Below are 26,678 nucleotides of genomic sequence, written 5' to 3'. Positions count from 1 at the left end.
CTCACCCTCCCCCCCTCCCCCCCCCCCGAAATCACCAGGGCTTGGGATGGGGGAATTTCGGTGCCAACAGAGCCACACCGAGTTCCAGATTAGGGGGGGGGGCCTGGGTCCCCCCCACACACACACATCCGAAAGCAAGCCCACAGGGGTTGAATGGGCAAACTTTTCCCTAAGGAAGGAGGAGGTTCGCCCTTTGGGAGTTCGGGGGGGTTCTACGGAGGATGTGGGGGAAGGGTTGGGTCAGGGGTCCGGGCTGAGAAGGGCTCTCCGGGGAGCGGGGTGGGGCAAGGCTGGGGGGGGGGGGGGACGCCGGGGTGGGATTGCCCTCCCAAGCCAGGAGCCGGCAAAGAGTTTCTAAAAACCACACCTCGCGCGCTCCCTGGCCAGACCCCAGCCCGAGATGGGGGCTCGGGCGCAAATTCCGGGTCCCCTCCGGGGAGACCAGCCCCCCAACGCGGGCCTGAAAGGAAACTTTCAGGGTTGCGGCTGCACCTGCCTCCCCACGCCCGCCCCACCCACCACCCACGGCGGCCCCCCGGGGCCCGGCTCCCAGCCGAAGGGGGCGCCGAGGGTGGGGGGGGGCCGAGGAAGGGCCGCTTGCCGCCCCCCCCCCCCGCTGCCGCCCCCCGCCAGGCCCCGCCGCCCCGCGGGGGCCGCTCCCGGGCCAGAGCGCGGAGTCCCGCCGTGGGCCGGGGCTCCCGGGGCCGGGCCCGCTCCCCTCGGGGTGAGTGGGTGGGCGTGGGGGTGTCCGGGAGGCTCCACGGGGGGCCCGCGCTCACGGGGGGGCCCCGCCGGCCTGAGGCCTAAGCGGCGCCTCCCCCTCCCCTCCCCCACGCACTCGGGCCCTCGCTCCCCCCCCGCCCCGGGCCCGGCTCCCTGGCCGCCCACCCCGCGCCGGAGGCCCGAGGGTGGGCAGCGAGGGCCCCGGGCCCCCCCCCCGGCCGCCGCCCCGGCCCCCGGCCCCCTTACCCCGGCATTCCCGGCCCCAGGCCCGCGGCGGCCCGGCGCCTCCCCGGCCTCACGTGAGCACGTCCGGCGCCCGCCCTGCCTCCCCGGCCCGGCCCGGCGCCCTACGGGAGCCCGGGGATGGGGGCCGGGCCTGGGGCCGCCTCCGCTTACCTTGGAGCTGCCTCTTTTCCCCTCCTCTTCCCCCCTTTCCCCGCGGCTGGGGCGGACGGGCGAGAGGCGCGGAGAGAGGCGCTGGCGAGGGCGCGGAGCCGCCGCCGCCGCCGCCCGGGCTCCCGGAGCCGCGCCCGCTCAGGCCGGGGCGCCCAGCATCATGGTGCGGCCGGGGAAGTCCGGAGCGCGGCCGGGGCCGGCGATTATTGAGGGGAAATCCCTGAATCTCGGCTCCAGCCAAGAAGGCAGGGCTGCTGGGGCTGCAGCACAAGAGGAGCCAGCAGCCTCCTACAGCACCACTACCGGCACCGAGAGGACATAACACCAGACAGGCGCTCCTCGGCCCCGCGGAACGACAACTTTCCTACCATCTTGGAGCCGGAGAGAGGGGGGCAGGGGCAGAGAGGGCGCCGCGCCGCGGCCCAGGTAGAGGACGGGGGCGGCGGCCCGCGACCCCCCGAGCCCGGCCAGGAATGCCCGGCGGGGCGGGGGCGGCGGCCACCTGCGCGGCCTGGCCTGGCGGGGCCGCCGACGGCCACCAGGCGCCTGCTGCCCTGCCAAAGGACCCTTGGTTTGTTTTTTACCAGAAACAGGTGTTTCTCTCTTCCCCCTCCTCACCCCCTTTCTATCCTGACCCCCCCCTCCACCTGAATCTCAGGGGGTGATTTTAATTTTTTTTTTTTTAACGATAATGATTTTTTTTTTCCTCCTCACTCCTTTACAGACAGGTTCAGCTTCCAGGGCTGGTGCTTAGTCCACTTGGCCACTTTTATCTTCAGCTCCTCTCTTCATCCTCCCTCCTCATCCTCTCTTCGCTTCTGATCATTCTCTCTCCTCATCCTCTCCACTTTCCTCCCCCTCATGCTTTGTGCTCCCTCATCACCTTCATCCTCATCTCATCTCCTGGGTCTCCTTGTCATTCTCTTCCCCTCCTCCTCCTTTCCTTATGCTCATTCTCCCTCTTCATCCTTTTACTCATCTTCATCCTCGTTTCTCATCTTTATGCTCATCCTCCCTCCTCATCCTTATGCTTCTGTTTCCTTATCATTCTCTTCCCCTTCTCTTTCTTTATTTTAGGCTCATTCTCCCTCTTCATCCTCGTTTCTCATCTTTATGCTCATCCTCCCTCTCCATCTTCTTCCTCCTTCCATACCCTCAAAACTTAAATTCCTGTCAGACCAGGATAAAGAAAAGGATGCACCCAGCTTCTTTTTTTTTTTCCTCCAGGCAGTGTAAATAGAACTTTGGACTATCGGGGAGGAAATGGAACACAGCAGTTCCTTGTTTTTGTGTTTGTTTTCTTTTGTTTGCCTCCCCACAGTCTTCTGTGCAGAGAAATCTAGTCTTAGGGACTCTCTCTCGTCTAAGTAAGTATCACCAATTATCTTTCTGGAAGGGTATGCTCCATCTGGTGTGATCTCTGACCATGAAGGGTGGGGAGACTTGGACACTGATAGTTTCAAGATACAGTTGGGTTTTTTTGGTTGTTTAGTTTATTTTTTATAATGGAATCATAACCTTGTCCATGGGAAAATTTTTGGTTGGATTCCAATTGATTGAACTCTTTTGCTCCTGGTAACTATTAATTTCTGTGTAACAAAAGGGACAGGGCCAAACAAATTACTTTTTGGTTGTATAAATGCTAATTTTTTAATAAACAATAGCATTTATTCTGTTGCAAATAGAGATAGTTAATTATTTTATTTTTAAAGAGCAAAGCTACCAATGATGAAGTTGAACTAAAATTACATCCATCCCAAAACTTTTTAAAGTATCCAGAAGTGAAAGCCCAAGAGTTTGCACACTGGAGATTGCAAGCAATGGTTTTCCAGAAGAATTCTTCTGCAAAGGTGAGCAATTGGGCATGGATCTTTTCTGGTTTTGTATGAGAGGAATGTTCTATGATCTTTTTGTAGTCTTTACAGATAAAAAGCATATACTAAAGTTATTTGATACAGTTTGAGTAACGGAGGAAATTTAACAGTAAAATTGCTTTTTGTAGTAGTGATGGTTTTGAAATGGCATGGTATAGAGTTCCACTCAAGTTTTGCTTGATTTAATGTAGTATATGGTGAGTGTTTTTGGATGACTTCATTCATGTTTGTTTTCCAAACCTTTAAAAATTTCTTTATAACTTTAAGCTGAGCTCTAAAAAATATAAATTAACATAAAGATGTTACATATCTATATATATAGATATATATAGATATATATGATACATATTGTGAGAAAGAAGGGAAGAAATATGCAGATGTGATATATATTAAGTAATATTGTATAATTATTTAATATAAAATTATGTAATACACACTTCCTTACCTAAGGTTGGTTTTTTCAATAATTTTCCTCTTTTTTGTGAGAACAGAATAAAATACAGATTACCTGTTCTCTTTATTATTAGAAAACCCATAGATGTGATGATTTGTTCCTAAAATATATAATAAGCTATAGCACAGAACTTGGCAGTAATGAATATTTATTAACAAATTCCTATTTGACTGAAATAAACTGAAGCACCTCTACTTTTAAAAAAGTATATTTGTTTAAAAAAAACTAATTCTAATGAAATAAACAAAGGATTTAGACCTAAGAGTTCATTTCTTTCCATCTCCACCTTTTGTAGAATTCTACTTTAACTGAAGAAAGTGTTATATTCTCCTCTCCTAGAATGCATACTCCTTAGAGGGTATCTTTATAGCTCCTTAGCACCAATTATTCTCCAGTGCATATAGTGGGCACTTAATAAATGTTTGAATGAATTCTAGAAGAAAAATCACTAAAAGATAAGAGCCTATAGTGGTTTGTGTATGACTATACTGATTCATCATCAGTGCAAAGAAATCTACTCTTAGGAACTCTCTCTCTCATCTAAGTAATGAGTCTTTTTCATTAACTTCACACATTTATTTCAGTTTCCTTTGTAATCACTTTAAGAACCAAATTTTCAAGGTATATTGTCTAAGGCAACAATTCTCAAATCATGGTCCAGAGAACCAGAACCCTTTCAGAGGGTATATAAAGTCAAAACTATTTTCATAAGAAGATATTTCATTTTTAATACTATAACTATCAATGCATAAAACCCACATAAACAAGTTTTTTGTTGGGATCCTCAATCATTTTTAAGAGTAAATGAGGGAGGGGCCGCTAGGTGGCATAGTGGATAAAACACCTGCCTTGGAGTCAGAAGTACCTGGGTTCAAATCTGGTCTCAGACACTTAATAATTGTCTAGCTGTGTGGCCTTGGGTAAGCCACTTAACCCCATTTGCCTTGCAAAAAACCTAAAAAAAAAAAAAGAGTAAATAAGGATGGGGCAGCTAGGTAGTGCAGTGAATAGAATACTGGCCTTGGAGTCAGGAGTACCTGAGTTCAAATCTGGCCTCTGACACTTAATTACCTAGCCATGTGGCCTTGGGCAAGCCACTTAACCCCATTGCCTTGAAAAATCTAAAAAAAAAAAAAAAAATAAATGAGTAAATGGGGGGCAGCTAGGTAGCACAGTAGATAGAGCATCAGCCCTGGAGTCAGGAGGACCTGAGTTCAAATTCGACCCCAGACACAATAATTAACTGGCTGTGTGACCTTAGGCAAGTGACTTAACTCCATTGCCTTGCAAAAAAAAAAAAAAAAAGAGTAAATAGGACCTGAAACCAAAAAGCAGGAGAATCACTAGACTTAGGAAAGGGTACAATTTCTGGTCATGGGCGAGATATTTTTCTTTCTATAAACCTTTATAGGGAACTTTCCTATGACTTTGACTGCATTAGCACCAGACTCCAGTCAACTAAACAACTAATACAAAAAAAGTGTAAAAGACTAAAAGGAATGCCATTGAATTTGAAGTATCAGAGAAACCAAAATTAGTACTGTCCTGGACACACATTTGTAGGGTCAGTCTTTGCCCTTTCCCTTCACCTTAGCACTATGGATACCATAGGATCTGACATAGTCTGAAAAACAATAAATAGCCTGCTCTGTTCTTGCAGTCCAGGTGAAGCATTTCAAGACTTTTATGTTATAAGGTACCAAATTTCCCCAAATTACAGTAGAATGCTTCCACAACTATGTTCCACAAATGGGATTTGGGCAGTGAAAACTGGACCCCAGTAAGGCCAAGATACATTCAGAAGGACTATGACACCTCTATGAAATCTAGTGCTTAACATCTGTTAAGGCAAATTTCTGAACTTGGGAAAGAATCAAAATTTAGCCATTTCTAATGCATTTGATTTAGAAAAAAAGAATTCCTTTGTGATTTCTTCAGTTATTGAATTATATTCTGGAGCATGAAAATAAATTTGAAATCAAAATTGTCTTTGATTCAACTCATCATCATCATCATAATAATAATAATAATAATAATAATAAAAGTTATTTAGGATTATAAAGCTATTTTAAATATTTTTAAGGTCTAACCTAGTTTTTAGCTGTGTGGCCTTGGGCAAGCCACTTAACCCCATTTGCCTTGCAAAAACCTAAAAAAAAAAAAAAGATCTAACCTAGTTTTGAAGAACTCCATGCCAAACACAGAACTTCATGTCTGATTCTAGAGATAATAGTGAACCACTGGCATTCATTAGGGGTGGTGATATGGTCATACATACACTTTAGGAAAATCACTTTTGCAGATAAGTAGAAAATAAAGTATAATAGAAATGAGATAACATGTAAGGCATTTTGTAAACTTTAAAGCATCATATCATAAGTGCTGGGTATTATTTAGTTGGTCAGCTGACTGTAGGACCTAAGCTGATGATATGTCTCCTAAACAATCTGGATTTAAAGATTTAAATATTCTGATATACAAGGCCAGATTTTTAAAAATAACTAGAAAATAGATGAAATTTAGAATTTTCATATAGCATACAGTAAAGATCTCCTTTCAGATTTCTAGTTATTCATTCATTCCATAAGGACTGACTAAATATTTTTGTGTTGAAAATATACTCATATATGTGAGTTCTGAAAAAAGCAGAAGATAACCTCTACTTCTGAAGAGCTTGTGTAACTGAGGAGACAAAAACCATAATATTCTAGGACTTAGAGCTCAAAGGTAGATTTGAAATCAAATAGTAACCCATAATGGCTCACATTTTTATCTCTTTAAGGTTGGATATCTAATCTAGCCTCTTTATTTCACTGAGGAGAATTGAGGCCCAGAGATCTGGAGGCTTGCCCTAAGCCACATAGGTATGACATGCCCATGTCTTTTACTTCCAAATTCATTTTTCTTCCTACAATATCAGAGCTGCCTCTCAGCTGCCTCTGTATTTAAACAACCAGAGAACAATTCAAGGTAAGATAAATATTGTCATGGACTAGGAGGCTTCATGAAAGACATAAGGTAGATCATGGTTAGGACCATGTTGCATAGGAAATAAATTAGCAGGGAGGAGAATGGCATTTGAGGAAATGGTATAAAGACATGAAGACAGAAAAGAACCCCATTTCTATGAAGGCTAAACTAATAACCAGCCTAAGTTGAATAGATGAAGAAAGGTAAGACTGAATGGTTAAGGTACTTAGCTTTTCACCTTTAAAAAAGTGGAACTCACAATATTCTATTTCTGTCTATATTGTTCTCTTCCAATCTTGCCTTTTCTTTAAAAATAAAACCAAAAAATCCCTTGTTGAGTTGCATATAAACCATAAAAATGACTGTACAAAAAGTTAGGGTGGTGAAAGTTATAACAGTCAAAATAAAGCAGTTTCTTAACTTTCAGATACTTAAGGTATGATGTTATTATTAAAGTCTTTGTTTTTCCAACTCTTGGTTTTTAATTATCTAGTTTCATATTGTGCTATCACCAGCTTTTTCATTTTATATAGTTAATGGGTTTCCTTATCATAACATACTTCATGGTCCCATGATTTCATTACTGTGGGTGCTCCCTCCATTGATACGAATCTTGACCCCGCCATGGTTTAGCAAACTCAACATCAAAGCACCTTATAAAAATTGAGTCCAGAAATGTATAAATTGTTTGATTTGTTTCCTTTAATCCTTTAGAAAATTATTTCTATGTGGGTCAAGTGATGCTAGTTTTTCCACTCTCAAAATTCAGTTTGGCGGCGGCTAGGTGGCGCAGTGGATAAAGCACCGGCCCTAGAGTCAGGAGTACCTGGGTTCAAATCCGGTCTCAGACACTTAATAATTACCTAGCTGTGTGGCCTTGGGCAAGCCACTTAACCCCACTTGCCTTGCAAAAAAAAAAAAATTCAGTTTGGAAGTCTATAATAAAAATTATATATCAAAGATGTTACAAGCATAGGAAATATTGAATTTACAAATAGCTTATCTTCTTAAAGTACAATCCCTTTCCTTGAGGAGCTCAAAATCTAATGAGAAAACATGCAAACAACTATATGCATATAGTTGTTTGCATGTTTTCTCCACATATACATATTTATATATATATATACATACATATATACATACACACACACATGCACTCACACAGCTAAATATGGAATAAAAAGGAAATGATCAACATAGGGAAATTAAAGAGATTAGGAAGGTTTCCTGTAGAAAGTAGAATTTAAACTGGGGCTTGAAGGAATCCAGGAGGCATAGATAAAAAGGGAGAGCACTCTCGACATAGAGGACTGCTAGCAAAAAAAAAAAAATGACCTGAGTGAAGAGATTGGAGTGTCTTGAGTGAGGAACAGCAAAAAAGGCCACTGTCATTGTATAGATCAGTACATGGTGAGGCAGAAAGTATAAGAAGACTGGAAAGGTGGTGGTGGGGAGGTATGAGGCAGGCCATGTTATATAGCATTTTAATTTTAAATGCCAAAAAGAAGATTTTTTTACTTGATCCTGCAAAGGGATAGGGAGCCACTAGAATTTATTGAGGTGGGAAGGTAGGTATAACATGATTGGATAAATGCTTTAAAAAAACAAATTACTTTGTCAGCTGACTGGAAGATAAATTGAAATGGGAAAAGACTTGTGACAGAAAGACCAACCAAGAAGTTACTGCAATAATCCAGATGTGAAAACCAGAAGGCCTGCACCTAATGGAGAGATGTTACAAAGGTGAAATCCACAGGCCTTAAGGAGGAGTGAAGGATGATATCTGGGTTGTGAGCCTGGAAGACTGGAAGATGATGGTATCCTTGGCAATAATAGGAAAGGGAGGAATTTGAAGGGAACCTGGAATACATTTTCCTATACAAAACAATGTTATAAAATTGGCTGAATTCCTTAAGTTATTAACAGAAGCTTATTTTAAGTCACAATATACCTGAAATTAACTTAATTTCCCCTTCTAGTTGAGTCACCTACTGTGAGTCATCTGCTGCTCAGTGGGGTCTATTTCCTTCATCCAGAATCTTTCAGTTATGTTATGGGTAAATAAAATCTTTGTTTTAGGTAGAAACACTGCCAACAAATATTTCCAAAATAGAAATGTTTAAGGTGAAACAAACATTTGTCTTTGATTTTTATAAACATTTCCTTAATGCAAATGCCACTCATCCCAACTTTCCCTTCTCTGTAAGTATTAGTACTAGCTTAGGAGAGTTTAACAAATCCATCTGTGCCCTTAGGAGGTTCCACATTAAAACAAAATAAACCACATTTAATTCAATAAGTGCCTTTGTGTAAGGAATTAGAGGGAGAAAGTGTATGACATCGTTCCTGCTCTTAAGGAACTTATGTTGGGAAAGAGGTAAAAAGGGGGACTAAGTCATCTATAAATAAAAATAACAAAGAAAAAAGGTCCAAGTTATCAGATTGTAGGCATCACTTCTGATTTGGCAGGAACAATCAGTCAAGGTTGCATAGAGGTGACTACATTTGAGCTAGGCCTTGCGGAATGAATAGGATTTCACAGAACTGGAACTAACTCAAGGCAAATTGGACTTTGACTTTTTTAGACATGGGATGAGGGAGGGGCACAGCCTCCTTTCCACAGCAACCATTAACTAGGTTTCCATTCAGACTCTGCTACGGCAGTGTGTGTGTGTGTGTGTGTGTGTGTGTGTGTGTGTATGTGTATGCCAAGCTAATGGCTCTCTAACTCTTCTTTGGTAACTTCTACCCTCTTAAGTACAGTTTTCATCCCTGCACAGGTAATTGCAAAACCTAAATGTTTGTTGTTGAGTTTTATCTGTCATAACTGACTCTTCATGACCCCATTTGAAATTTTCTTGGCAAAGATATTGAATTCATTTGCCATTTTCTTCTCCAGCTCCATCTAACAGATGAGGAAACTGAGTAAATGGTAAAATGATTTGCCCAGGGCCCCACTGCTAGTAAGTGTTTGAGGCCAGATTTGAATTTAAGAAGATGAGCCCTCCTGTCTCCAGGCTTGGCACTCTATCCTATCTGCCACCTAGCTGCTCCCAAACCTATTTATACAATTATAAACTCCCCCCACCACTTCCTCCTCCTTTACCTGTCCCATCTGCATCTCTGACTCAACAAGTCCAAAATGCAACTCATTATCTTTTCCCTGAATGAGTCCATTTGTAATAAAATATTAGTTACCCAGGTTTCTAACTCTGGGGTCATTCTTAATTTCTCTACAATTGCTACTTTTTAATCCATCTATCTCCACACTATTCGTTATAGCTATTTCTCTCCTCTCAGAGGAGAGCTCAGGTTGTCCTCACCTATCACTTCTTATGGTTTCTTCCCTCCCTTGTCTACTCTCCACAGAAAAGCCAAAATCTTCTTTCCAAGCCACAGGTCTTGACTGTGATATTCCCTACTTATTCTCCCACCACCTCACTATCCCCCTTCAGTGGCTGCCTATTGTTTCTAGGATAAAAATACCAAGGTATCATCTAAAGCCCTCAGTGCTATTTCTTTTTTTTTTTTTAGTTTTTTTTAGGGGTTTTTTTTTTTTGCAAGGCAAATGGGGTTAAGTGGCTTGCACAAGGCCACACAGCTAGGTAATTATTAAGTGTCTGAGACTGGATTTGAACCCAGGTACTCCTGACTCCAAGCCGGTGCTTTATCCACTACGCCACCTAGCCGCCCCCCTCACTGCTATTTCAATCAAGCATTTAGGTCTTTACTATATGCCAGTCATTTTGCTACATGCTGGTCATATGAGGTAATATTTCAAATGTTTTTCCTTCATACATGCTTTTCTGATCAAACTTGGTTGCTAATTGGTTCTAAAACTGGACGTTTCATCTTCTGTGTCCATGTTTTTGCACATATTTTTCCCTACACCTAGAATATAGCATACAGTCTCTTTCCTTTGATCTCTTGTAGTCCTTTTCTTCAAAATTTGGCTCAGGTTCTTTCTTCCTAGGAGAAGCTTTCTGTGATTGCCCTAGTTGTTGATACTGTATCCTTCATCAAATTACCTTTTATTCACTTCTCTGTAGCTCCAGTAGAATATTCTTGAGGCAGTATGTTTTGTTTTTGTATCTCTAGCACAATACCTTGAATACATCAGGAGCTTAAAAATGCTTATTAAATTGAATAATTCAGTTGACATGAATCACAGCTCGTTTTCTTTATAAATATAATGGACAACATGAATATATATCCTTTTGAAAATTGGTTGTCATTCCCTGCAACAAAGACTAGCCAGCATATACACTACTCTACAGTGTTTCTAAAAGTATACCCTTGGGGACAGCTAGTTGGTACAATGGTTAGAACACTGGTCAGGAGGACCCGAGTTCAAATGTGACCTAAGATACTTGATAATTACCTAGCCATTTGACCTTGAGCGAATCACTTAACCTCATTGCCTCACAAAAAAAATTAAAATAAAAGTATACCCTTCATATGACACATTCACAATTGCTTACTTTACTATAACACACAACTTCTCTAGAGCATAGGTTATAATAATAAAATAGTTGATATTTATATAGTACTATAAGTTTGACAAAACACTTTTCATCTATCATCTTATTGAATTCTCCCAGATAGGTACATACTACTTTTTTTTTTGGTACATACTATTCTTGATAGCTTTAGTACAGTATTCAGAGTAGAAAGCTAAAGAATGCTGTCAATTTTTATAAAAGCTAAAAATCATTAAAATTAGAACAAATATCATGGAAATTATCAGATAATCCTATTTCAATGAAAGCAAAAAAGGTCCTATGAAGTTAGTCATTGGTAACAAGTAAAATACTATTTCAGGGGCAGCTAAGTGGCACAGTGGATAGAGTACCTTGGGAAAAAACCCAAGGCCACACAGCTAGGTAATTACTAAGTGTCTGAGGCCGGATTTGAACTCAGGTACTCCTGACTCCAGGACCAGTGCTCTATCCACTGCGCCACCTAGCCGCCTCACTGTATGACCTTGGACAAGTCACTTAACCGCACTGCCTTGCAAACCCCCCAAAAAAACATTATTTCAGATTTTTTTTAAATTGTTAAATTGTGAAATTGACTGCTGAAGGAGGCAACTCAAACAAGCAACTGAATGGTTAAAGGCTTGAGGCAGGAGGAATCCAGATAGAATGCTGTTGCAATAATCCAAATACTGATGAGGTCCTAAACTAAGGTGATGATTGTGTGGCAGGAGGGAAGTGGATCTATAAAGGGACATGTCAAGGAAAATTTAGCAATGACCCAGAGATAAACCTGGGTGACTAAAAAGAGGATCGTGCCTTTTGGAAAGTTCAGATGACTGATGGTTTTGGGAGGAAAAGATGAATTCTGATGTGGACAGATTGAATTTGAGATGCCCACTAACCATTTGGTGATGTAGGATTTGAGAAACTCAAGAGAGAGAGTCTAGGAATAGGTAAATAGCTCTGGGAATCATTTGTTTAGAAAAGATAATTGAATCCATGTTAGCTAATGATATCAAATAATTGAGTATAGAGAGAACTAAGGAAAAGGCCCAGAAACAAAGCTTTGAGGAACCTTATAATTAGTGCATACCTATAGTATGATAAGGATGAAGATAAGGAAAAGAGACTAAGAGGAGAAAAAAAAGTCAAAAAACTCAGTTTTGGAGGAATAGATTAATTATTAGGATAGTGTTGATATTTCCTAGACTATTAAATAAGATAAATTATCTTGATTAAAACTGATAGTATCAGGGTGGCTAGTTTAGGCACAGTGGATAGAGCACCAACCCTGGAGTCAGGAGTACCTGAGTTCAAATCCGGTCTCAGACACTTAATAATTACCTAGCTGTGTGGCCTTGGGCAAGCCACTTAACCCCATTGCCTTGCAAAAAAAAACTGATAGTATCCATGAGTAAAGAAAAAAAGATTTCAGATTAATTTTAACTTTTTAAAGTTTGGATCATTACTATTGCTGTCTAACACTGGTTCAAAGTTCAAGGGTCACTCAGGGGTCCAGATCTCCCCCTGAGCTGATTCCTTTCCATGTCCACTCCACCTTTCCTAATAGATCACCAGCTCAGATAGGATCCTCCAGCTTGGGCTTACAGGGATGTGCCACCATGTTCTGAAGAAATGGTGAAATTCTAAGCACCTTCCCCAACAATAACAGATTCATACAATACAAAATGCTGTTTTGTACTATCAATCTGAACCTGATCATCACACCTTAAAAGCGATATGACAATACTGGAGAAACTCCAGTGAATGGAAAAGGGAAAGATCAAGTAAATGGAGGTATTGCCTGTGAAGACAGCTTGAAGTCATTAGGATGAATCCAAAATGACAAATTGGGGAAATATGATTAGAACATAAAAATGAGAATGTGAATCAGATTAATAGATCTTCACCAAATCTGGCAATGACCCTTTGAATTTTATAGGGACAAAAGGAAGTATGACTTGGAATTAACACTATCTGAAATTGTCTCAAAGGTTAACAGCTCAAGATAATGACAATTATAATAGTTAACTTATTGTTTTAAGGTGTACAAAGTGTTTACATATTATCTCAGTTGATAGTAGAAACTTTGTACTTTTAACATTTAATAAAGATTAAATATGTATAAAACATGCTAATTGAGGTATAAATACAAAAGGAGCATAGAATATTAGACTTAACTTCAAAGAGTTTATGATCTAGCTATAGAACATATAGTCTACCATTACATGCAGAGACACTAGGTCTTTCATTTCTAGAATCTTTTCTAGGACCAGTTCCTTGGATACCAAGGTTAATCAGGACACAAATATATATGTGCAGTTTATAGGCTATGCATGGGCAGTTAGGTGATCCAGTGAATAAAGTACCAGCCTTGGAGTCAGGAGGATCTGAGTTCAAATACAGCTTCAAACACTTGACACTTGAACTTGAGCGAGTCACTTAACCCAGATTGCCTCACATCCAAGGCCATCTCCAATCTTCCTGATTCATATCTAGTCACTGGACCCAGATGGCTCCAGAGGAGAAAGTGAGGCTGATGACTTATAATGCCCCCTCTCACTCAAATACAACCCATGTGCTTGTCATGGCATCACCTCCCTAATGTGGTCTTTGAGGATGAAGGTCAAAACAATATCATAGGCTATGTAGTTGGGAATGTATAGTAGGCTATTGGTGACACAGGGCTGGGACTTAAAAGACATTCTAGGGCTAGGATATATACATACACATACACACACACACATATATGCATGCATAGATACATACAATGTCTGAGAGTTGTTAATTGAACATGATCACATGGAAGCTTATGTAGTCACTGAGAGGTTGCAGAGACAAAGCAAAGGTCCAATCCAGGATAGAACCTTACTCCATGAGGAGAAAGATGGATATTGATCTAGCAAAGGATTTTGAAGTAGGCTGAAAATAGAAGCTGGGCAAAGTAGGAATAAAATTAGGAAAGTGTTGGCACCAAAAAAAGCATGGAGTTTCCAAGAAGAAATAATAGTCATGCCAGATGAGGACTGAGCAAAAACCATCAGAATTGGCAAATAAAACATTGGAAAGAATAGTTTCTATTGAGAGATGAAGACAAACCAGATTATAAGAGTTGATAAGTGATTGAATGTAGAGATTCTAAGCAAATTTATCCCTGGGTATCACTGAGAGATGGTAGAATGAGACTTATTCTGCACTGAAAAGGGCATAGTTTATGCAAAAGGAATAGGATGGCAAACTTTAGATAACAGAATCAGAATCATTGAATGATCTTGATAAGCCAGAATATTGCCTGACTCTAAGATAATATTTATTAAGAATAAATGTAGGTGTGGGGGTGGCTAGTTGGTGCAGTAGATAGAGCACCAGCCCTGGATTCAGGAGGATCTGAGTTCAAATTCGGACTCAAGACACTTAATTACCTAGCTGTGTCACCCTGGGCAAGTTACTTAACCCCATTGCCTTGCAAAAACAAAAAAACAAGAATAAATGTAAAGTTTTACACTTGGATTCAAAAAAATCTTTATAAACATAAGATGAGGCTTGTATGGCTAGACAGGTTTGTCTAAAAAAGGTATGGGGGGGTTAGTGGACAATAAGTTTAATATGAGTCAATAGCATGAAATAGCAGTCAAAAAAACTATTGTAATTTTGCATTATATTAGTGAGCTAGTGTAGATTTCCAGGGAAGAAATAATTTCATGTACTGTGCTTTTATCAAACCACATCTTGAGTATTATACTCAATTTGTCAATTGCGGAATGACTTTTTTTTTAACTGAGTCAATTTTTTTTAGATCTATTTTCTTGTTTTTTCTTAAATTTTATTTATTTAAGGCAATGAAGTTAAGTGACTTGCTCAAGGTGACACAGCTAGGCAAGTATTAAGTGTCTGAGACCAGCTTTGAACTCCTGACACCAGGGTCAGTGCTCTATCCACTGTACCACCTAGCTGCCCATCCAGTTTGTTTTTAATGATGTTCTCCATCACTTCCTTGGTCATAAACTGCTTCCCTTTCCATAGATATGACAGGTAAACTATTCCTTAATCTCCTAGTTTGCTTATAATATTATCTTTTATGTCTAAAAACTGTACCCATTTTGATCTTATCTTGGTATAGGGTGTGAGATGATGGTCTTATCCAAGTTTCTGCTATACTAACTTCCAATTTTCTGCTATACTAACTTCCAATTTTCCCAACAGTTTTTATGGAAAAGAGAGTTCTTATCCCAGAAGCTGGGCTCCTTGGGTTTATCAGACAACAGATTACTATAATCATTTCCTACTGCCTCTTTTGCACCTAGTCTACTCCACTGATCCACCATTCTATTTCTTAGCCAGTTCCAGACAATTTTGATGACTGATGGTTTTTAATATAATTTTAGATCTAGTAAGCCTAAGCCACCTTTTTGTACTTATTTCATTAAATTCCTTGATGTTCTTGATGTTTTGTTTCTCCATATGAATTTAGTTACAATTTTTTCTACCTCATTAAAGTAATTTTTTGGAAGTTTGATTGGTAAGGCACTAAATAGTTTCATTTAGGCAGAATTGTCATTTTTATTATATTAGCTCAGCCTATCCATGAGCATTTGATATTTACCCAGTTATTTAAATCTGATTTTATTTTTTTTTTAGATTTTTCAAGGCAATGGGGTTAAGTGGCTTTCCCAAGGCCACACAGCTAGGTAATTATTAAGTGTCTGAGGTCGGATTTGAACCCAGGTACTCCTGACTCCAAGGCTGGTGCTCTATTCACTGAGCCACCTAGCCGCCCCTAATCTGATTTTATTTGTGTGGAAAGTGTTTTATAGTTGTTTTCATAGAGTTTCAGATTCTGCCTTGGCAGATAGACTCCCAAGTATTTTTATATTGCCTGAAGTTACTTTAAATAGTATTTCTCTTTCTAGCTTTTGCTGCTATATCTTGCTAGGAATATATAGAAATGCTGAGGATTTATGTGGGTTTATTTTTTATCCCACGACTTTGCTAAAGTTGCTAATTGTTTCTAGTAGTTTTTTGGTTGATTCTTTGACACCAATATGGTGCTGATACCTGAACCAGGAAGAGTCAAAACAGAGAAAGAAAATTATAGACCAATTTCCCTAATGAATATGGATGCAAAAATCTTAAATAAAATCTTAGCAAAGCAATTACAGCAAGTTATCACTAGGATAATACACTATGACAAAGCAGGTTTATCCCAGGAATGCAGGGGTGGTTCAATATTAGGAAAACTGTTAGTATAATTGACTATATCAATAACAAACGTAGCAGAAATTATGATTATCTCAGATAGTGAAAATACATTCCTACTAAAAACACTAGAGAGTATAGGAATAAATGGATTGTTCCTTAAAATCATAAGCAGGATCTCTCTGAAACCATCAGCAAGCATTATATGCAATGGAACTAAACTAGAGGCATTCCCAATAAGATCAGGGGTGAAATAAAGATGCCCATTATCACCACTACTATTCAATATTGTATTAGAAATGTTAGCTTCAGCAATATGAGAAGAAAAAGAAATTGAAGGAATTAGAATTGGGAAAGAAGAAACAAAGCTCTCACTCTTTGCAGATGACATGATGGTATACCTAGAGAATCCTAGGGAGCCTAGTTTTCCAAGTCAAACAGGAATTTAAGTAACTGACCCTCTGACCCCATTTGCCACCTGGGAACTGCCACCATCTCCATCCAATAGAACAAGTCATTTATTAAGTACCTACTTTATTTAGGCACAATGGATATAGTCAAAATGGGGGGGGGGGGAAGGGGCACCAATGGGCAGGGAGCCTCAGTCCTCTTGGAGGAACTCAACAGGAAAACTATCCAGAGAACTATCCAAAGAGAAACTGTCAACTTCCTGAAGTCATGCCTATACTTCCCTGTAGTCTTCCTGGAAAAACATTTACTTGTCAAGTATATTTTTTTCTTCAAGTCTGGGGTGGTTTAAATAACCTGTGAGATCACGACAAACTCAAATTCTGTTAACATTTATTAACCTTTTTCTGTGGGCAAGGCTCAATACTTGGGCTGGGCACACACAGATAAGTATTTAAAAGAAGTAATCTGGTGGGCTGTAAAAGAACATCAGATTTGGAGTCAGGAAACCTGGCTTTCTATTTTGACTACTTAAATTGTGTAACCTTGGACAAGTCACATCCTTTTTACAGACTAGTTTTTTCACTGACAAAATGAGATTGGACTAGGTAATCTCTTAGTGCTCTAAATTGTATTTTTTGATTGCTGAAACCTTGGGGCTTACTGCTTGATTTCTTTTTTAAGGAAGGTATCTTGAACCCAAATTACTCTGACACACTAGATTGCAGGTCAAGCCCCACTTGGTCAGTGTTTGAGCCCTGATTGGCTCAGAATGACTGTAAATAGTAATTTTACTGTTTTGGCCAGAAACCCTGAGAGTCTTCCTCTCCCAGTTGATTTTTTTTAACTAGGGTTAAATAAGTCATTCTTTACTTCATTTCTTTCTTATCTGGCCTTAATCACTGAATGGATGTTGACTCAAACAAACTGAAATCTATTAAATGCCTTAGCTTAAAAAGATCAAGGACTCTCACTCTATCCAGGGTCATCTCCAGTCATCCTGATCTATATCTGGCATGGGACCCAGTTGATTTCAGATGGAAAAGTGAGACAGCCTTCCCTCACTTTAATCCAATTTATTTGCAAATCATGACATCACCTGAGGTCATGGTCCTCTTTGAGAATATTTACAAGAGACTACAAGGGTTTGGCTGATTACTTGGGTGAAAATAAAACAAGCATGTGTATATGATATATTAGGATAAGCTTATAATTGGTGCTTAAGCATTGGACTCAACCTGATCACTACTCTCTACCTAACTGGAAGATAAGGCAATAAACTCCAAATTTCCTTTTAAGAGGATCACTACTCTCTATCTTACTGGAGGGTAAGGCAATAAACTCCAAATTTCAATTTAAGAAGAGAATCTAGCTCAGACATCTTTTCATTTCTTGACTGTTTGTACCATATTGGAACTTCCTGACTTCACCACCACCACCACCGACCCATACCATATCCCTTCTCTGAGGCTCCCCACTTTTTATATTTTTATATTGATAGAGGTATGAGATTTGATATGAGAATGATGTAGTCAGTAGTGACTTTAGAACTGTTTGATTGGATTGCCAGGGAACAGATTGCAAGTACTTGTGGAATGATTCATTAGCAAGGAAATGAGGTAAGGATGGTCTTCCTTTCCTAGAAATATGACAATACAAGAGAGAATGATAGAGAAATTAAGGGATGCTTTTAGGCCTGGGGAGACCTGAATGTTTTTATACAGAGGAATAATATCAAGTAGAGAAGCAAAAAAGGGATATCTGATGGAGGAAGTATTAGAAGATACTAGAGACAAGAAGTGACAGTATTAACCTCATTAAGAAGAGTAACTTTTTACCTGAGTTCAAATCTGGCCTTAATAATTACCTAGCTGTGTGACCTTGGGCAAGTCACTTAACCCCACTGCCATGCAAAGCCAAAACATTAAAATAAAAAAGAGATAATGAAGAAAAAAAAGAGTACCTCTTTCTTTGAAACTGAATGGTATAAAATGGATGAAGATTTTTGGAAATTTAGAGTTGGGAAGTTGAAGGAGTTGACATGAGATAGCTTTGTTCTCAATCAAATAAGAAAAGTCAGCTGCTGATGGTGAGTGGGGAAGAGTTCCAGAGAATAGAAAATGTATAATAATATGGCAGAAGGAGGACTGGATTTAGAGTTAGAGCACCCAAGTTTGAATCTTTGCTTTTGCAAAGGTCCCTGAACCCTCTGGGCTTGTTCTTTCTGTTATAAACCAAAGGGATAGGATTTAACACAAATGCAAAATCTTTCATATTGAGAGCTCAAAGGGATTTTAGAATATGAAGTCCAAACACTTCTTTTTATAAATGTTCTCTAAATTCCCTTCCATTTTTTAAATCCTGGGAGCTGGAAATCAAAGAGATGAATGAAAAAATTGTTGTACAGCAGTGAGGACCTATTTGAAATGAATGTAGACAGTATATTTTATGTGAAAATATATTGAGGTTTTATACTCTACTGAAAAATTATTTTTATAAGTACAATCACTTTGTGATTGCTTAAGAGATGGCTTTTAATTAGCTTTAAATGAAAGTTGTTATGAAAAAATGAACATAAATTTTCTTTTTATGATCCTCTCTAAAAAAGACCAACTTGATTAGAAGCCTATCTGTAAAATTCTGATTATTGCAATAATACTTGAGTATAATATTCTAATTAAGATATTCAGGAATAACATTTAAATATTGCATTCTATGTTGTATATTTCTGTTGTGAGTCATGTTGTTAAAGATAACTCAAATATGCATGTGTTTTAATATAATTTTAATGTTCAGGAGATAATTTAATATTAGAAACCTATAGACCCAAAGTTCATGAAGAAAGAAAAAGGAACAACCTTAATGATCTTAGAATACAAAACACTTATCTGAAAGTAAGAATGCATGCATAGTTTCTATTGGGCAAAAGAAAAATGGTTTCATATGGTCTTGTACATAGGAAATCTGAATCATATTTGATTATAGTGTCTTCAAATAAGTCCCTTTTCCTAATAATTGGATATAATGAATTAGAGTATTTGATATTTCAAGTAACTTGGTAACTATTACTTGACAAATATTATTCCCTGAATGTTGCTGACATTATGAATAATATTAGAACTTATGGTTCCCAAAAGCTGCTGTGGTCATACCAGTTTTCAATCATAGAGAAAAAAATAACGATTGCCACTTGGGAAAAAAAAAGCTAAAGATATATGATGAACATAAGACACTTCAGTCTTCTTGGAGTATTTCCAATGACTAATAATAATATTAGTCCTTCATTCTCGGAAGACCATGACATCAGAAAGTTGATATCATGACAAGCACATGAATTGGATTTGAGTGAGGGGGTGCTATGCTAAGTCACCAGCCTCACTTTCTCCTCCAGAGTCATCTAAGATTCAGTGGCCAGATATGAATTAGGATGACTGGAAATGACCTTAGATGTGAGGCAGTCAGGGTTAAGTGACTTGCCCAAGGTCACACAGCTAGTAAAAGTCAAGTGTCTGAGACTGGATTCAAACATCTTGTCTTCCTGACTCCAAGGCCAGTGCTGTATCCACTATACCACCTAACTCCCCACCTCACACACATTAGCACACACAAACACAACTAATCTGACTAACGGTTGTATAGGAGCTAGTGATGCTTGCCTCTGGGCTGTTTCTCATACAAGATACTCCATCTCCAAGGTGATCTTGCATTTTCATTGGCTATCCTATATGCCAAGGAGCTGTTTTCTTCTTCACTTCTGTCTCTTGTTTTCCTACAACCACACCTTCTGCAAGGAACTTTCCTCATCCTCTTTAGTGTAAGTGTCTTCTCTCTGATTTTATCTCCAATTTGTCTCCTTTATATAATTGTTTGGATGTCATCTCCCTAATTATAAGGTAAGCTCCTTAATCAAAGCAATCCATAGCCATATGAAAAATTGCTCTAAATCATTACTTATTAGAGAAATGCAAGGTACCACCTCACACCTCTCAGATTGGCCAATATGACCAGAAAGGATAATGATCGTTGTTGGAAGGGTTGTGGGAAATCTAGGACACTATTACACTGTTGGTGGAGCTGTGAACTCATCCAACCTTTCTGGAGAGAAATTTGGAACTACGCCCAAAAGGCAACAAAAATGAGCATACCCTTTGACCCAGAAATACCACTACTGGGTCTATCCTGAAGAGATGATGAAAAAGGGTAAAAACATCACTTGTACAAAAATATTGATAGTAGCCCTGTTTGTGGTGGCAAAGAATTAGAAATCAAGTAAATGTCCTACAATTGGGGAATGGCTTAGCAAACTGTGGTATATGTATATCATGGAACACTATTGTTCTATTAGAAACCAGCAGGGACAGGGTTTCAGGGAAGCCTGGAGGGATTTGCATGAACTGATGCTGAGTGAGATGAGCAGAACCAGAAAAACACTGTACACGCTAACAGCAACATGTGGGGTAATTATCAACTTTGATGGATTTGCTCATTCCATTAGTACAACAATCAGGGGAAATTTGTGGTTATCTGCTATGGAGAGTGTCATCTGTATCCAGAGAAAAGAATTGTGGAGTTTGAACAATAACCAAGAGATATTCCCTTTAATTTAGAAAAAAACAGATATCTTATTGTCTGATCTTGTTACCTCTTAGACTTCTTGTCTCTTCCTTAAGGATATGATTTCTCTCTCATCACACTCAATTTGGATCAATGTACAACATGGTAACAAAGTAAAGACTGACAGATTGCTTTCTGTGGGGGTAGGGGGAGGGAAGTAATATGGGGGGGAAATTATAAAATTCAAATAATATCTTTAATAAAAAAAAAAAGGTGAGCTCCTTGAGGGTAGGGACTGGTTTTTCTTTTTTTTAGGTTTTTGTAAGGCAAACGGGGTTAAGTGGCTTGCCCAAGGCCACACAGCTAGGTAATTATTAAGTGTCTGAGGCTGGATTTGAACTCAGGTCCTCCTGACTCCAAGGCCGGTGCTTTATCCACTACGCCACCTAGCCGCCCCAAAATCTGGATTTTTTTTTTCAATCAAAAAATAAATATTTTATTTTTTCCAATTACATTTAAAGATAATTGGGACTGGATTTTTTTATTTAACTTATTTGTTTTTTAACTTTTCTTTGGATTTTCAATACTTCACACAATCTCTGATCTATGGGTATTTAATAATTGCTTCTTGATTTAGTAACAACTTGATTTTTTAAAAATACATAAATTGATTTTTTAACTTTAAAAATTTGAGCAACCAAGTGATTTTGCAATTCAACAGAAGTTTCTGTTTCAAATGGGAAAGAATTGACAATCCTAATTTGCCGGCAATATTGTGGTATGATACACAGATGCTTCCTGTTGCCCTATTGAAAATGATTAACCTCAGAGAAGATCCGTTAAGCCACCCTATAGCTAGGTAAGGAATACTGTGTTCTTCTATAACAGTAAAAAGTAGAAGTAAGTATCTAGGATGTCAATAAAAATTTATTAGTATTTCAATGTTCTGGGCAATTTAGGAAAACTTTAGTCCCTAGAAAAATACATATAGATACAAGGATACAATTCTTTTTTAAAAATTCATGCAAATATGTTACAGAGGCTAATATTATTTTTTATATTTTAAGATATGATGGGAGTTTCTGAAAAAATGAGTTTCTAACACAGACTGGTATTATTAAACTTCTTCAGGATTTGTCTCTTTTTTTTTTCTTGTATCCAAAAAAACCCTGAAAAAAATTCTTGGAGCTATATGAGAAGATTTTTTGCAATATCAAATTTTGTCATATTTCAAAATAAAATATAATTTGATTTTTAAATGATTCCCCCTCCCAGAAAGTCACCCCTCTCTAGTAAATCAAAGTAAATGTGAATATCAAGTTGAGAGTACTCGTAAATAAAAATTATTTTCATTAATATATATAAATCAAAATATCCATACTTAGTAAATAAATCCTTTAAGGGGTGTAAATCTTACCTAATTATGCCCTCCTGAAGATCAATGAAAATGCCTAGGTTGAAATCTTAAATGATTATTAATAACAGTTAGTTCTAAATTTTAATCAAAGCAAAATTTTTTTTAAGTTGTTTTGCAAGGCAATGGGGTTAAGTGGCTTGCCCAAGGCCACACAGCTAGGTATTTAAGTGTCTGAGTCTGAGGCCAGATTTGAACTTGGGTCCTCCTGACTCCAGGGCTGGTGCTCTATCCACTGTACCACTTAGCTGCCCCCAAAGCAAAATTTAATGGCCCTTTTTTTTTGATAGTGGAGGGAGAAATGAGGCACTAATAAGTGTTTTATCCATCATCATTTAAACAATTGTAGTTTAGACATTTCAGTTGTGTCTGACTTTTCATGACCCCATTTGAGGTTTTCTTGGCAAAGATACTGAACTGCTTTGCAATTTCCCTCTCCAGCTCATTTTATAAATGAGGAAATTGAAGCAAATGAGTTGAAGTGTCTTACTCAGTGTCTAAGGCCAATTTGAACTCAGGTCTTCCTGACTACAGATCCAGTACTCAATCCACTATGAGACCCAGCTACTTCATTTAAACTAACTCTGTTCTCTCTAAGGTACCACCTCATACCTCTCAGACTGACCAATATGACCAGGAAGGACAATGATCAATGTTGGAAGGGATGTGGGAAATCTGTGACACTAACACATTGTTGGTGGAGCTGTGAACTCATCCAACCTTTCTGGAGAGCAATTTGAAATTATGCCCAAAAGTCAGCAAAAATGTGCATACCCTTTGACCCAGCAATACCACTACAGGAAGATTATGAAAAAGGGTAAAAACATCACCTGTTCAAAAAATATTCATAGCAGCCCTGTTTGTGGTGGCAAAGAATTGGAAATTGGGATGTCCATCAACTGGGGAATGGCTTAATAAATTGTGGTGTATGTATGGAATGGAACACTATTGTTCTATTAGAAAGCAGAAGAGATGGGAATTCGGGGAAGCCTGGAAGGATTTGCATGAACTGATGCTGAGCAAATGAGCAGAACCAAAAGAACATTGTACACCCTAACAGCAACATGGGGGTGATGATCAACATTAATGGACTTGCTCATACCAACAGGTCAACAATCAGGCACAGTTTTGGGGTATCTTCGATGGAGAATGCCATCTGTATCCTGAGAAAGAATTGTGAAATTTGAAGACCAAAGACTATTAGCTTTTTTTTGTTTTGTTTTTATTTTTTTGACTATTACCTTTAATTTTTAAAAAATGTTATCGTATTATTTACTTCTGCTATATCTCATACTTTATGTTTCTTCCTTAAGGATATGATTTCTTTCTCACCACATTCAACTTAGATCAATGCATACCATGGAAACAATGTAAAGACTAACAGACTGCATTTTGTAAAATTCAAAATAAAATCTTTCAAAGAAATAAATAAACTAACTGTTCTAAAAAAGTATGGATTCAAGAGTGGATTATGTCTATCATCAGCTATTCTTGCCTTTTGTTATCTTAGCCATTTAGTTGAGTATGAGGTAAAACCTCACAGTTGTGCATTAAGACAAAAATATATTTATCTTATGTTTAATGATTTGGAGCATTCTTTCTTATGGTTTTGGTTTTGTTTTCATTTATTTTGGGTTTTTTGAGGCAATCAGGGTTAAGAGATTTGCCTGTGATCATACAGCTAGTAAGGTTTTTTCTTTTTTTGGGGGGGGGGGGGTTTGCAAGGCAAAGGGGTAAAGTAACTTGCCCAGTGACACAGAGCTAGGTAATTAAGTGTCTGAGACTGGATTTGAAATTAAGTCCTCCTGACACCAGGGCCAGTGCTCTATCCACTACACCACCTAGCTGCCCCAGCTAGTAAATTTCTGAGGTTAGATTTGAACTCAGATCCTCCTTACTCTAAGGTCAGTGCTTCTTTTATGTTAAAAGCTTGCATTTGTTGTTTTGAAAACTTTTTGTTCATATCCTTTAACCACATATTTTGGGGTATAACTTTGAGCTTAGAAATTTCTGTTGGTTGAATATGTATCTATATTTCTATACACACATGTACACATATACATGCATGTGTATATTTATGTCTATGAGTATGTATAATATGTATGTATTGGTACTGGAATAACACTCTTACTAGAGATATTTGATGTAAAGATTTTCCCCTAGTTAAATATTTTCTTTTTTACCCTAGTGGCATTTTGTTTGTACAAAAGTTCCTCAATTCCATATAATCAAAATTTTTCAATCTTATCTTTTGTAATTACCTCTGTCCTTTCTTTGGTTAAGAATTCATCTCTTACCCATCTCTCATCCATAGCTCTAAAAAGCCAATAACCTACTTCTAATTTCTTAAATGTGAAGATTGTTAATATTCAGGTTGCACATCCATTTTTAATTTATTGTGAAATATGATATAAGGAGTTGACCTAAACCTAATTTCTTCCAGATTGCTTTGCAGTTTTTCTTCAGTTTTTTTCCCAATAGAGTTCTTTTCTAGGGAATTTATGTTTTCTAGTTTAGTTATCTTCCCCCCCCAAAGAATGCTCTTATTCTATCTAACTCTATGAAATATCTTTTTGGTAGTTTGATTAGCATATCATTAAATTTACAAATTAATTTTGATGGTATTTTCATTTTTATCATATTGATAATGCCCAGCCATAAGCACTGAATATTTTCCAACTATGTAAACTCCCCTTTTTTTAAAGGACTGTTTTGTAATTGTATCTCTGTGTGCTTTGCTAAATTGGTTCTCAAATATTTTGTGCAAATTTGCAGTTATTTTGAATGGAATTTTCCTTTCTATTATTATTTTTGGATAGTATTGTTATTATAAGGAAATCTTATTTATTTTTATGGATTTATTTTGGCATTTGCAACTTTACTAATGCTCTTATATCAATTAATTTTTGCTCTTGTTGCTAATGATTCACCAGAATTTTCTACTAAAGCATCAAGTTAACAGTGAATAGGATAGTTTGAAATTGCCACAATAGTGTAAAAAGAAAGAATAATTGCCACAAAACATGTTTCAAAATTAAAAGAATAAGTGTGGCCCAAAGGAAGAGTTATGAAAAGCTAAGTGGCAAAGTGGTTAGAGCACTGGTCTTGGAGTCAGGAGGATGGGAGTGTGAATCTGGTCTCAAGACACTTGATACTTTAGTTGTGTGATCTTGGGCAAATCATTTAACCCTGATTGCCTCACTTCCAGGGTCATCTCCAGTCATCCTGATTCATATCTGGTCACTGATCCCAGATGACGCTGGAATAGAAAATGAGGCTGGTGACTTAACATTGCACCCCCTCACTAAAATCCAATTTGTGTGCTTGTCATGGCATCACCTCTCTGATATTGTGGTCTTCCTTGAGAATAAAGGACAAACATCATTATCATCATGAGAAGATATCTCCTTTGCAGAGGTGAGAGGTCTTTGGATGTGAAACATGAAATATGTTTTCAGATTTTTTCAACATATTAACCAATTTTGCTAATTTTTTTCATCTTTTTCTTTTTTTCCTTAAAACATTTAATTATAGGGGCGGCTAGGTGGCACAGTGGATAAAGCACCAGCCTTGGAGTCGGGAATGCCTGGATTCAAATCCAACCTCAAACACTTAATAATTACCTAGCTGTGTGGCCTTGGGCAAGCCACTTAACCCCATTGCCTTGAAAAAAAATCTTAAAAAAAAATTTAATTATATAGGTGTCTCTCTGGGGAAGAGGGAGGAAAGGGAAACAGTGGAGTATCTCAATGATATAAAAATAAAAGATATCAATAAAATTTATTTTTAAGAACTTATTTGTCCCAAATCATATAAACTGAATCTATTCTAAAGAAATGTTAGTTCAAGAGTCTTGGAAGTCCAACTTAATTCTATTTGAGTATATGATATACATGAAAATATATATATTAGTATATGAATTACATGCAAAATTATACAATATATTTTGGACTCTTGGAATTGCCAATTCAAATAATTCAAGACCAAGTAGAATCTTCTTTAGAAAATTATATAATATAGGGTGGCTAGGTGGCGCAGTGGATAAAGCACCGGCCCTGGAGTCAGGAGTACCTGGGTTCAAATCTGGTCTCAAACACTTAATAATTACCTAGCTGTGTGGCCTTGGGCAAGCCACTTAACCCCATTTTCCTTGCAAAAAAAAAACCTAAAAAAAAAGAAAATTACATAATATTACATAATATTAAGGGGTG

The 26,678-nt window shown here is 38.4% G+C and overlaps 2 protein-coding genes across 15 annotated transcripts in view; one reads left to right on the top strand and one right to left on the bottom strand.

Moving 5' to 3' along the window:
* Positions 1–1,578, bottom strand: part of INO80D (INO80 complex subunit D) — an 89,836-nt gene extending 88,258 nt beyond the window's left edge. For 2 of the 4 annotated variants that reach the window (XM_074191544.1, XM_074191548.1), the window contains exon 1: positions 970–993. The gene's annotated coding sequence lies outside the window, so the exon portion shown is untranslated. Of the gene's footprint in view, positions 1–969; positions 994–1,119 lie in introns of those variants that run through there. The other 2 variants (XM_074191543.1, XM_074191547.1) reach the window with 2 other exon arrangements.
* LOC141491030 (uncharacterized) lies at positions 293–26,202 on the top strand. 11 transcript variants are annotated; one of them, XM_074191554.1, is made up of 5 exons: positions 293–2,486; positions 2,832–2,969; positions 6,230–6,311; positions 21,775–21,912; positions 23,066–24,044. In XM_074191554.1, exon 1 carries the CDS (start codon positions 401–403, stop codon positions 1,439–1,441), a length of 1,041 nt encoding a protein of 346 aa, XP_074047655.1. In that variant the 5' UTR covers positions 293–400; the 3' UTR covers positions 1,442–2,486; positions 2,832–2,969; positions 6,230–6,311; positions 21,775–21,912; positions 23,066–24,044. The 11 variants fall into 11 exon arrangements, with proteins under 11 accessions (XP_074047655.1, XP_074047657.1, XP_074047652.1 ...); XM_074191556.1 differs by having other exon boundaries at positions 21,845–21,912; positions 23,066–24,043; XM_074191551.1 differs by lacking the exons at positions 6,230–6,311; positions 21,775–21,912 and having other exon boundaries at positions 293–1,712; positions 2,347–2,486; positions 23,066–24,042.
* Positions 26,203–26,678: the final 476 nt, after the last annotated feature.

This window comes from Macrotis lagotis, chromosome 6 (genome assembly GCF_037893015.1).
Source record: "Macrotis lagotis isolate mMagLag1 chromosome 6, bilby.v1.9.chrom.fasta, whole genome shotgun sequence".
Taxonomy (NCBI): domain Eukaryota; kingdom Metazoa; phylum Chordata; class Mammalia; order Peramelemorphia; family Peramelidae; genus Macrotis; species Macrotis lagotis.
The sequence above is the reverse complement of the archived record's forward strand: the minus strand, read 5'-3'. Positions and strand labels throughout refer to the sequence as shown.

Excerpts from the sequence above, each read along its gene's own strand:
- LOC141491030 (XM_074191559.1), top strand. The coding sequence starts at position 401 with ATGGGGGCTCGGGCGCAAATTCCGGGTCCCCTCCGGGGAGACCAGCCC.